Here is a 13,305-nt window from a genome sequence, read left to right as displayed (position 1 = left end):
AGGTCCCACCACTCAGTCTTAACTAGCCTACATAGAATGCTTCAGAGCTTGGATTAAGCTTTAGTTCATCATTCATATGACATTCCCTCAATCACACACATCAGAGTTTTGAGCGCGAATCATGCCTATACACTCCACTTAATCACACAAACACACACACAGACACACACACACACACACACACAAACACACACACGCACACACACACACACACACACACACACACACACACACACACACACACACGCACGCAATCACGTGCATGCACATGCACACACACACACACACACACACACACACACACACACACACGCACACACACACACACACACACACACACGCACGCAATCACGTGCATGCACATGCACACACACACACACGCACACACACACACACACACACACACACACACGCACGCACACACACCGTTATGGAAAATATAGTTCCATGTCAGGGCACAGCCTGTCCTTGCCCTGAGAAACATGACAAGGTCTCCAAGTAAAGGTCATGACTTTAGCTTATATGGCACAAGAGAGTTAATAATGACAGCTAGTGAGCTACCATAACACAGTGAGCTTAAAGTGCTTGAGGGTTTTCAGAGGAATAATTATGAGTGAAAAATGCATCGTGTGTGTATGAGGGTTGGATGCGTGTGTCGTTAAATGAACCCATAGACTACAAAATTCCCCGTAATTGCTCAGAACCTGTCTTATCTTTCTGTGTTCTAGTTATGCTTAAAATACTCAAGCAAAAATATGTATAATGTACAGAGTTTACCTCATTGCTTGAATTTGTTATTCGATTATAATTGATCAGCCACATGCAGGGTATCCAAATTTTGCCCTGAGTCTAACATAGCTGATGAGCAAGGGAGGCCTATATCACCAAGTTTTGCCAACTGAATGCCATAAAATCTTCCACTTGTATTCATCTCAGTCTGCATCGCACTGGTAAGTAATCTCATATGGAATTGTTTATGTTTATGATGTATCTGTCTTCATAAATTGGCAGGACAAGATTCCAGATTTAATATGGCTGATATCGTTTTGTATATGCACCAAACCTTTGTCCCTTTGTTTGTAGGTAACAGCATACAGTATCAGAAAGCACGTAAGCAAGTCTACCTACTTGACAACTCAACATGATTTAAGTGGTATGTGTAAGTATTTCTTAGTTGTAAGCTGTGTTAGTCTTGTAGATTTGGTGCAAAAAGAAGTCAAATTTGGACACAAAACATATTTTGGCCTATGAAAAACATCTGAGCTATACAGAAAATGAGAATTTGGCTTTCACAAGACTATTCTTTTAACATCTTCCCCTAATATTTTTCTCAGCAAAACAAAGGATTTAGGTTATTGCTACTATTCCTTTCTTGGAGTTTTAAAAAATAATGCAATAAAAAGCACATTCTAACATTTCATAGGTCTGTCCTATCAGACTAGACTACAGTAGAACCATTTCAGCAGTAAAAGCTTAAATATTTCTTCAGCAATATGTTCTTATATCTTTACTGCTCTCAGTTTAGACTCATGAATAAAAGAAACCATTTTTCTCTATTCAGCACAGTTCATATGCTCACTTTCACTCAGAAATTTTGCTCTGAGCAACGTTTGAACTGGCCACCCGTCTACCATATAGACTCCTCTTGGAAAAAAAAAAAAAAAAAAAAAAATAGTGGAGAAGCCCTTAACTATGAAGCCTTTTCCCGTACCTATCACACGGACTGGACAGGACATAACGGTGAAAGGGGTTAATAAGCATCACACTGTCTCTTGCCTTCGTGTCACCAGGCCCAATTATAGCTGCACGGCTGCTTCTTCTCTCTACCTGAGAACCTCCCACTGAAAAACTCTATTCCACTGCACACGCCACCAGAGACTGGGCTGTCCCTGCACTGCCACAGGGCCAATTTGGCGTGACCATGGCAGTGGAGAAAAGCCTGCTCTTGATGAAATATATATAAATGATCTTCCTCAGGCATGTATTGTTCCGCCCTGTTGTTTCTTATCAGAATGAATGGTCTTTGACACTAGATTGAGGATAGCAGGATAAAGGCTGCTTTGGCCTTAAGAGGAAGTTTATCTTTCACTCCCTCTTTTTTTTTTTTTTTTTTTCCTTCACAGACCTGTTCTGGACAAGTGCTGGACAGTTCAAAATTTGAAAGAATGTCAGTAGAATTGAAGGAGAGACATGCAGGAATTTGAATTGAGGGAGAGACACGTGGGATTAGGATTAAGGTGGAAGTGCATTTACACAAAACCATGGACGTGCGTAAATACATCTTTACTCCAGATTCTTTATTTACCAACATACAATTCTTTATTGATTGTAGTATCTATTTCTAAAAATATGGCAGGTAATAGTAACAGAAAATTATATAGAACATCCTTCTAATCAATGTCTCTTGCTGATAAATATTAAATCAGTGATTTTTAAAATTCTAATACACATAATAACTGTGAAGGAGTATGGTACAGTAATCATGTTGCCTGTTTTGGTTTTAAAAAAAAGCAGCAGGCTAAGCACTAATAAATTGGAATATTGAGAACATTCTCTATAAAGGCAACAGCACCATCTGGCTGTGGAAAAAGTAAAACCTTAGCAGGAGACCGGTTGGGCTGTGAGATTTTAAGGAGTACCGAGCATGACTCCTATACTGAGCTAACACAGTCTGGAGAATTTACACAAACCGCCACCTGGTAGCACCCAGGCATCCTTGTGCTTCCAAATAAAGCCACAACGGACTTTTGTACCATTCATAATCCACACCGCTGCAAATCGGTACATATGTGAGAAAACCACCACCTTCCTGTGACAGGGCTCTGACTGCTAATGCATATTCAATACATTCACTTAATCACCAACTTTGGTACAAGTAAGCAGCAGAATTTTGCTCAGCCTGACACCATGGAGGGGGTGCTAGGTAGATCCAGATGTGAAATACCATAAATGTGAATGTAAATAAATGATGCACTCATTTTAATGCAAACAACCTCCACTTGCATAAGACACACCAAGTATAGACTGAGAGGATTACAAAGTTTTATCTGCATTAGGGAGCCTGACCTCATCACATAGGATCTGGTACTAAAATGAATGGGGCTTTAATGTAGCTTTGATAGAAACTACTTTTGATACAATGTACTCTGAGTGGGTCAAATCTTAAATTCTTAGAGTCGAAGTAAGTTCATATATAAATTCCAGCATAATTTACATGTACCACAAAATGTCAAATTCTATAATTATTTTTCATATATTAACCTCTATGCTTGTTCAAAATTAAATGTAAATGAATTTACTCATTTTAAATTCCAAATAAAAATAAATAAATGCAATATTAATGGAAAAAAATCAAATTTTAATTAGGCCATCATCTTTGTAGAATAAGATTTTATTTTTGTAAGATTTTAACAGAAAATCATGACAACTGTCAAAGGGAATAATTTATTATCAGCAGAAGAGGAACGACATGTCAGTGATGGTGTTTCTGCTGAAATTGCTGTCCACAGTAACCACAGGTGCCCACTTTGGTCTCTTTGTCCTGTGTATTAAAAAAACATTGATTAATGTATCACACCCATCAATAACATATCTACTGCAGTTCTGAGTCTAATGTAGCTAAATTTACTTAAAAAGTGTGTAAATTAAATACAATGAAGCAAATTAATGTTCATCAATCTAAGTGTCCCTTTTCTAAGTGTCATGGACTTGGCTCTGACATTACATTTACAGCATATGACAAACGCTCTCTTCCAGGGAAACTTTATATTTATCAGTATGGCAATAGCGACTAAGTGTTGCTAGTACCAACTATACCTGCTCTAACAGGTATGGTACTGGAACACTGAAAAGACAAGTATGTATAGGGCTGCTGAATTACCAAGTTGATGTAGACTTTGGGGTGGCCAAGAGCTCCTCCACCCCCATTGCAAGACACCACCCTTGCTTCTACATGTGTCACTGGCTCCTCTGCTACCAACTTTATAGCGAAGTTCTCATTAACCTACTCAATAGCAGATTGAAAGAGCAGATTAATCAGAAAGCAGTTTCAGAATAAAACATAGTATTCACTCAATGAGAGAATGTTTTTAAGACTTTTAATTACCAATTAACATGAATACATCTCACGTAACCTTTACAAAACATTACCTCTTTTTGTCTACCCACAAATCTTGCTCTTCTTACATCATGTTCATCAAAAACCTGCAATCAAAAATGCAGTCATAAGCATATGTTTTCCTTTGTCTGGTTACATGATTTTTACATGTCACTGCACGTAACTTAATGAAGATGGATGGCTTCATCTCTGCTATGGATGATTACTGATCACCAGTGAGTAGCTGACAGTCTGTAAGTAACTAGAAAATGGCCATTTCCAGAGTTTTAGCTTTGAACTCCAAAAGTACTTATAATGAAGAAAAGACTATGAGAACAGTGAGCAGAATGTCAGATTTACATTAAAGGCATTTTATACAAGCAATTCTACCAGATATAACCAACAACCTCTGCCAAAGTAACAAACAGTAGAAAAAAAGATATTGCTCACTATTGCATCTGTGGAACAGAAGCTTGAATGCTTGCAAGTGAAAATGATTTACGTGTCTTTACTGATGCGAGTTCTAATGTTTACAAAACGTTTTTAACTGCTTAGATCACAACTATTCAGCATCTAGTCTACATAGTCATTCCGAGTCTAGTCTACTATCCGCCAGCTAACCTAGCTGTGTCCTTCACTAATGTGCAGTTTCGCTTAACTGTTTTAGCTAGCTAGGTAACCTGTATGACTCCAAATCACCTTGCAAGCATGTCGAAAACAACATTTAAAACACATTAAAAATTATAAATGAACTTAGCCAGCAGCTTCTTGTCATTGTCACTGCTATATCTAGCTAACGCCAGTTAGCTTAGCTGCACAATCCGTTGGCCTTTAAATGAAACCAGAATTTAGGACTTGAACTAACGTTACCTGTCCGGTGTGGGTGACTTTTTCTCCATAGCTCGAAACTGGGACACTGTAATCCTGAACAGGTACCGCAAATTCCCTTAATGGTCTAAGCAAAGTCCTCGTATTTTTACCGAAGGACAAGATCTTCGTAAGGGAGGCTGCCATGTTTGCGCGACGTCCCTCCCCTTCAAGGCTTTTCACTTCAGGTGGAGTTTGACTGTTTTGTGCTGACCCCTGGAGTCCGAATCAGCTTGTCTGTAAGGATATTTCGCTATTAAACAACAACAACAAATTTTATATATATATATATATATATATATATATATATATATATATATATATATATATATATATATATATATATAATTTTTTTTCCAGTTATACATTTTATATGAATTCATTTTAAGCAGTTAGATGGAATTGACATAAAATAGACGATATCAAGAAAATCACACATTCGGTTCGTTTGAACGCTAGGTGGCGGTAGGGACGAGACCCGCAAAAATGACAGAGAAGAAGAAAACGGCCGTCTTCAAAGTCACTTGCGTCAGGGGAAGTTGGTGTACATTGTGCTTGTACGTTGAAACGTGTACAAATGTGTAAGCTGGATCAATAGCAGCTCCGTTGAGTGCAGTTCTCAGAGTGCAGTTTATCGATACAGGTATGTGAGAATGTCTTTCTTAAATCTACAGTTTTATCTTAGGCTATCTTAAGGTGATGACGACAATGTAGCTAGCTAGCTAATTGTTAACTAACTGGCTAACTCAGCCTGACGGGTTTTGCCCTCTGACAGGAAAGGTTTTTAAATAAAACGTAGGAAAATATGCGCTTGAATTTCTGCAGAATTCTCCAATTCAAGGCTAGTTTTCGAGCAGGTAGCTAGAACCAAATTGTTAGCTAGTTAGGTGCGTAGTTACAAATGTGGCAACATTTAGTTAGATGCGTACAAATTTAGTTAGATCGCTAAAGTATGCAATTTATTAAGCTAAGACTGCATTATCACAAGTTACTCGATATGATGGGTCCCAGATAGCGTTGTGTTACTAGTTTACGGTAAGCCAGCAGTGTCCAGGAGGAGCCAGTCACCTCTGATTTCTGATTAAGTGTTGTGATGTCAGTCTGTACAACATAAATGAGTAGTCTGCAGTGAAAATCTGTGGCTAGATCTGTTTCTTGTACACTTTTCATGCATGCAAACCACTCAAATTGGTTGGTTGATATGAAAAATATGAGGGTTACAAAAATACCGTTCACATAGCATTTTGGTCTTCCATTAATAATCATGAAACCTGATTTCAATACTGGAATCTTTATAGAGAAAATTAATGAAGCTACTGCAGTTCGTTTCCTGCAGATGTGTATATTTATTAATCTTCAAATAATTCCTAGAATGAGTTAATTTTAAAATTTCTAGGTTACAGTACTTCTACAAAGTCTGTGGTCTTCCGGCCAGCCATTGCATGTGCAGTATTTGCATCTGCTGCTGTGTTTACATCATTGATCCAGCTGAAGACATATTTCCATGTGGTTACATATTAATAGTGTTACTTCATTCCTTGAACAGTTGGTGGAATGATGGCACCACTCTTTCTCCCGTACCTGGTGAATTCACTGGCTCGCCAGCTGTCCCACGTCACGAGATACACGGCTGGCAACTCGTTCTCAGTGGCAGGTGCACGGCGCTGCATTTCCATCTTTAGCACAGCAGTAACTCAAGCCCGGGTACCATGGAGCCTCGCGCAGGACCTCCACGGGACAGTCCGCCCCCTCTTACTTGGAAATTGCGAGCAGCTCATGGGTGCACAGCCTTCAGTGGGCATGAAGACGAAAACCGCACTGAAAAGGCGCTGCAAAGACTGCTTTTTCGTTCGCCGTCGTGGACGGTTGTTTGTTTATTGCAAGACCCACCCAAGACACAAACAGCGGCAAGGGTGAATTTGTTTGGAAACGTCTGCCTTGCATGTTTTCAGTGTTTCCTGTAGTAATAAAGGCATGCATCGTTTAAATGATATGATGTCCAGACCATCTCTTTGTGAACTCTCTGGTTCTTGCATATTTCTTCTGTTGTCCATGCGTTTGGTAGGGCAGCGGCTGTGGATCTTTTCTGATGTATGTGATCGCAGCCCTCTGGAAACTCGCCCAAGTACCCGTTTCTACCGTGCAACCTTGCAGTTTTTAACTGATGATGAATTCTTCTTAGCCTATGTCTGAGCTGAGTTACATGTTTACACATAATTTGATTCGTACAAATGTTATCACCCAGTTATGTAGCTAATGCTCTTGTTTTGGATTTTCATCTCACCTCTGCTGATTTTACTTGCTGTATATATAGTATAACAACACTTTTCTGGTGGCAGACTGGGTTTAATATGCTGTCTGGTCAAGTGTGCCAACCTATATCAGTGAGAGTCCTTGGGCAATCCATTTGCCTACTTCTGCAGGATGAATGAAATTGTAAGTTGCTCTGGGTCTGCCAAATGTAGATGAATAATACTGCAGTTTAGAAAAATATACATGAATGACAACAGAGGCAGAACACGTATCTACAAATATCTACATAGCTACTCTGTAGCTTCATGGAGGGGCTTGTTTGAACATACAAGGTCATTTAAAAGGGCAGAGGTATCTTGATTCCTTCACTACACCAACAATCATTACATCTCAATCATTTCTGATCAGAATTATGTTTATATCTGAATCTTTACTGCAGCAAAGTATTTCTAATTTCATGGATGTACATGCTCGATCTTAAATGTATGGAGCTGTAGCCCTAAAGAAGAGGAACATCTCTATTAATGATGTTCTTTCTCCATCTGCTATTAAAGACATCTTGCTAGTGCCATGACCATATTTGTGTAAGCAGAGAGGCTCCTGGCTTTGATGCTAGTGGCTGGCCTACATTGAGTATTAGGACAGAGGCAGTAGATACAACACACAAACATCAAGGATAGTGTCACAGATATTGTATAAAGACAACAGGATATTGGAGCTCTTTAAGATATGCAAAGAAAATGGTCATCTATTGGAAGTGAATATGAATGTCTATACACTAACATGGTATGAATAGCAAGCTTATAAAAACTTACAATTTATCCAGCTACAATGAATTTATTGTAACAGGGGATCAATATACAGTTTATGTTTATCTAGGTTACTTACCTGGTTGTCCCTGGTATATACCTCAAGAATGATGCTATTTTGCATTTCTATAATTTTAGTTCTAAAATCTACTTTTATTACTAGCTCGGTATATATATAAGTAGTTGACCATAAAATGACCATCTTGTATTTTTCAATCCTACTGCTTACATGTTTGTGTGCTCATCTATAATTTAAGTCTTAACTGTAAAGGATTATCCCATTACTGGGAGGTTTACAGAGATTAACATCCGAAAGGTGTGTTTTAAGATGTTGATTTCGATGCAGGAGTACCTGCCTCCAGTAATATCATTTGTACACACAATTCCATCTATACATGTAATTTTGTCTGTACATCCGGTATTGTCTGTGCACATAATTTCGTCTGTACCTATGGCTGTACAGTTGAGGCAGGGCTTTTGTTCATGCTCTCTGTCTCTCTCTCTCACCTCTCTCTACTGTTCCGTTCTCATTTTCACATGGTCATGTTCTCCTGTATATGGAAAAAAAACTCCATTTAACAAAATTCTTAAAATCTTAAATTTTCATGTGTTTAATTGCATCACAGCAAAGAGCTTTAAAGACAATATGTAACAGTACATGACAAAATGAGTCAGTAATCAGACAATACAACAAATTATGCAATAAACTATACAAACAATCTATGCAGGACAATAAACAATAAGATGGAGCAACACTGTTTTAATGTGTTAGACTAAAGTTTATGCAATAAAGTGAATGGAGTAGGTAAGGATCAAGAGTAGTAATATGTCCTGAACTGGCTATTATAGATCTGACGACCTGCAAGAAGTTACTGTTCAAGTTCTCTGCAATCCTAATTGAACCTTAATGACAGATTGTTACTGAAGGTAAGTGAACAATTTACAGAGCCTTCTTTAGCAATCAAAATCAAACTGATTGAGTGTAGCTACAAGTAACATCAAATCTAATGACTAAAAAATAAATAAACAAGGGTGACAAACCGAGGGTCAAAGTCCAGTGCCGTTTCGTCTTGTTCATTCTCATTTGTGTCAGTTGTTTTATGGAGAGAAAAAACACCAGCAATACAGGACCCGAACTAACGAGCTTCCACCACACTCACAAAACCTGCGAGTCCCTAACAGGACAACCAATGGCTGCCTAATTAAATGCTAGCGCTAATGGGAGCGAAGCCCCACTGATTGTGATCACTGTTAGGCTTTAGGAACACCAAGGCTGTAGGAGCACTTAATTTTATTATCATATTGTTCCTGAAAGAGAAATATTCTTAAACCGTCGAGGAACGGCCGTAAGATATTTTGTTGGTGCCGCAGATTGTCTGATATTATTATTTAAAACTGAACTATGTTGCCACCTTATGGACGTTATATGTTTAACGTCTGCCAGGTGTAAGGAAAGGTAGCACAAGGGACTTTCTGTTTTTAATGAGACCCTTAATGTGCCTGGTATGGTCATTTAACATTTATAGGTACTTTTCGGGGTTGACCTAATAACTAACTCTCATTTTAATGAGGTTAACAGGCTAAAAAAAACGACCTAAGCGGAATACACACCTCCCAAGTGGTCAGAAAAGCAGCTTCCTATATGTGCGAAACGCAGACGATCGTTTGATAAAAATGATCACAGCGTGATAGCTCTCCGCATCTCAGAATTATCAGACGGCTCATTTATTAAGGTTTAGTTCATTTGAACACAATCTGGTTTAATCCGAATGAAGTCTTCAAAGAGAAGACGATTATCGATGGTAAATGGGGAGGATTTATTCACGAATAGCGATTAACTCCCCTTCAAAAACGCAAGGTAAACAAACCCGAGCTTTTCGCACTGAGAGGCAGTCAGCTGTACGTTTCTGTCAAAATTAATTGTTGGTGGTTTTGATTCCAGCGCATGAGCTTGGATTTGGGAATAATATATTGCTAGGGCATAGTAATCTGTATACCAATGGGGGTGGGGAAGGGGATACACAAATAATACCCCCCCCCCCCCAAAAAAAAAAACCCCAACAAAAAACCTAATGGACAATATTGCAATTTAAGACCAGTTTCTTCTTCAAGACAGATGCGACTTGAACCAAAACACCGTTCTACATAAGTTAGCAAGTTAAAACGCCCCCCTCTCGGCCTCTCGCTGCCGATCTTTATTCTCTTTCTGAAAGAATTCATAGCACAACAAGTCCATTTAACTAAATATGTTATTGACAACTACATCGTAATCATCATCTAATGATTGGTCATTTTAAAGACATGCGTCTGTTTGTTGCTGTTAGTCTGTAGATTAGCAAATCGATTAGCAAAATGTTATTGTATTATGACAGAAATGCTTAATTTAAGTCAAGCGACACATAAAATAGGTTGCATTAACATGATTATATGATTGGACTCATGAATTGTGTAGGTCCGCTTAGTACAGTGAAGAATGCAAACAGGTTATCGTTGCTGTAATCACATTTTGGTAATTTAAACATAATTTGCACAGTCGACTACTCATATTGGCAAATGATTGGCTGTGTTGGCTGCATATTCCCAAATGAATCAAACCAGTGTTGATCAGCTGCACAGCACTCTGACTTATGGTGTGCTCATCTTCCTCCTATGTTTCAAAACCATTTTTTAGTCTCTTTTGAATGTCGTGTCTTCCCTTTCACCCACCCTTGTGCTTTTTCTTTTATCATATGGATGAGATAATTCGATGTTAGGCAGGACATTCATAAAAGCTACTCTGCTGATCAGTGAATGCGTCTTTAATCCTCACAGTTTGCGGAGGACCAGAGCTCTTGTTCTATTCCTATATTGCTGATTTTCTTTTCTTTTCTTTTTTTCTTTTTTTTTTTTTGCAGTACTTTGTCATTGTGCTTGACCTGTTAATAACTAATTTATATGTACAGCATTTGACAGATGCTTTTATCCCTGATGACTTGCATATCTATACTTCCTTGGTTATTGAACCCATGACACTGGTCTTGCTTGCACCTTAGTTATCAGATAATCTACCAGATACACTGTTCAGTGTGATGAATTAATTAATTCTTGTGTGTTATGAATTAATGAATTAATTATTCATGGTCCTTGTAGTTTTCAAATGTGAATTATTTATGTTTTTAGGTCTTCACTTTGGATGCGTCCAAAGTCCTTAGCTGGGAAGCACTATGGAAAACTGATGTTGGAGTAGTTGGTGGAAAACCCTCTATGCACTGAGGCAAGAATGGGTTGCCATCTATCAAGATTTTGCCCAGAAGCTGTTATCCAGCATGCCAAGGTGAATGGCAGAAGTCTTAAAAAAGAAGGGTAAACACTGTAAATATTAAGTCTTTGCTTAAACTGGATGTATTTGTGAATAAAAAGTAAAAAAAAACAAAAAACAAAAAACATATGAAATGCTTATAATTGTACTTCACTATACTATATAAACATCTGATAAAAGAAACTTTTGGCCACGACTGTACATACTGCGACAAGTATGGCTTGTCCATTGCGATGTTATGCAACGTGTCTTTGGGAAACTGCTATAAAGATCAGCTAAGCTGAAATGCTGCACACCACTGGTACAAGAAACGCAACTTTGCTTGCCACTGCGTTCAGATCAACAATGATTGCTGTCCGTAGCGGGCTTATGTGAGTTTTTATTTTCAGCATCATAAGGTAATGTGCAGGAAGAGGTCAGCACGTCGGTGTCCCTCCCCTCTGAAGAGTGTGTCTGAACTGGACAGGAGCAGAAGTAATAGATCTGTAAACCCATATGTTCAGGGAGGTTAAGTACCTGAAGTTGTGGTTGTTGAACCTCTGCAGTGTTTGGTGTGGAAGGTTTGTTTATATAACTTTACCAAACTAGGTAATATACACCTCACCGCTAAGCATGATGATCTTGGACAAGATTAGACAAGAATAATCACTTTTTTATAGTTAAATATTAAATGCAGATGTAGCTGTGCAAATAATTTCATTTGGGTGGATGTCAGGTTTTTCACATTATCCATAATTTCTTAATACAACAGTTAAAATGACAAAACTGAAGTGATAATTTATTAATTGGTACATTTTTAAGAAACAGCATTGCCAAGACTTTATTTCACAGTGTATGAGTGATTTAACCTGATTTGTCATCATTTGTAATTGTTAAGAAAATAATGCCCAACAGATATAATATCCTTTTTCAGTGGCATGTCTACATGTGTTTTGACTATAAATGATTCAGAATCTGAATTATGTACTGGAATTACACTGAGAACCAGCCATCTGATTTCATTCTATTTCACTGCTTTTGCTTCAGTAAAATCAGTGGAGCAGGTTGGGAACATAGAGAGATGTAATTGTCTTCATGGAGGTTCAGGACAAGAAGCTCTCTGTCATTTAGATCGTTTTCAGTCAGAGCTGTTGAGCCTTGAAGGGTTTGTTTACATGCCTCCAGAATAACATCCTTCATTGATATTCCTTCCTTCCATGTGTTTATCCAGTTGACGTCCTTACAGGCCATTCTGTGCAGAAGGTCTTCCTATAACCAAGCACTGTAATGTAGAAATATTCACCACTGGCCTGATAACATGGCCCGAAACAATATTTTATATTCAATGACATGCATGAATGTTTGTCTGAGACTATTTTTCCTTAGGTAGTGCCTAACAGGTTAGAGGTAGGGCTTGCCTTTTGAGATTTAGATTGGAGCCATCCCTCAGATGGTGAATAGGGTATTAGGGGAGGCGGCCATGGGTGGATGGAACCCCACAGAGAAGGTGCTGCTAGTGAATGGGACCAGGCAGCAGTAAGAGGAGTTGCTCTGAGGTTCCCACTGGGGTATTCAAACCAAAGTCAGGGCAGGTATATTAATTATTGCTAATATACATCCACATTACTCTGTGAAAACGGGTCTGTTTGTGAGACCATGTGTTAAATTGAGCCGGCATGGTAAGGTGATTTGCTTTTTCTGTCTTTTCTTGATAAATATTTCAATCCCTGTTCTCAATCTCCACCTCTCCTGTATGGATTTGGAAGCTAGTATTTCCTCCACCCTGATCCTTCCCTTCCGTTGCCACCGCCCTCTGATTCTTTAATCATCCTGTCTGGAGAGGCCGCAGGTGTTGACAACTGCTCCTCATAAATGAATAAACACTTAAGAAGCCCCTCCCCTCCATGCTGCACAGCTTGTCCTGATGCACACACTGGCAGAGCATCAGAAACACATTCACAGTTAATACCCCCTGCACACTAACACATGATCTGCTTTACTGG

The 13,305-nt window shown here is 38.6% G+C and overlaps 2 protein-coding genes and 1 long non-coding RNA gene across 3 annotated transcripts; 1 reads left to right on the top strand and 2 right to left on the bottom strand.

The window, feature by feature from the left end:
- Positions 1–3,372: 3,372 nt before the first annotated feature.
- Positions 3,373–5,156, bottom strand: ndufs6 (NADH:ubiquinone oxidoreductase subunit S6). The gene is made up of 4 exons (XM_027019993.2): positions 4,967–5,156; positions 4,150–4,203; positions 3,881–4,003; positions 3,373–3,541 (listed from the first exon to the last, which is right to left on the bottom strand). The coding sequence occupies exons 1-4, from the start codon at positions 5,108–5,110 to the stop codon at positions 3,473–3,475; spliced, it is 390 nt and encodes a 129-aa protein (XP_026875794.1). The 5' UTR covers positions 5,111–5,156; the 3' UTR covers positions 3,373–3,472.
- Positions 5,157–5,575: 419 nt separating this feature from the next.
- Positions 5,576–6,954, top strand: mrpl36 (mitochondrial ribosomal protein L36). Its single transcript, XM_035529318.1, has 2 exons — positions 5,576–5,606; positions 6,510–6,954. Exon 2 carries the CDS (start codon positions 6,518–6,520, stop codon positions 6,878–6,880), a length of 363 nt encoding a protein of 120 aa, XP_035385211.1. The 5' UTR covers positions 5,576–5,606; positions 6,510–6,517; the 3' UTR covers positions 6,881–6,954.
- Positions 6,955–7,396: 442 nt separating this feature from the next.
- Positions 7,397–9,153, bottom strand: LOC118241888. The gene is made up of 3 exons (XR_004776397.1): positions 9,067–9,153; positions 8,533–8,576; positions 7,397–7,415 (listed from the first exon to the last, which is right to left on the bottom strand). It is a non-coding gene; the product is annotated as an uncharacterized LOC118241888 (long non-coding RNA).
- Positions 9,154–13,305: the final 4,152 nt, after the last annotated feature.

The sequence above is a fragment of the Electrophorus electricus genome, chromosome 8 (assembly GCF_013358815.1).
Source record: "Electrophorus electricus isolate fEleEle1 chromosome 8, fEleEle1.pri, whole genome shotgun sequence".
Lineage (NCBI taxonomy): Eukaryota > Metazoa > Chordata > Actinopteri > Gymnotiformes > Gymnotidae > Electrophorus > Electrophorus electricus.
This window is presented reverse-complemented; position numbering and strand designations above follow the sequence as displayed.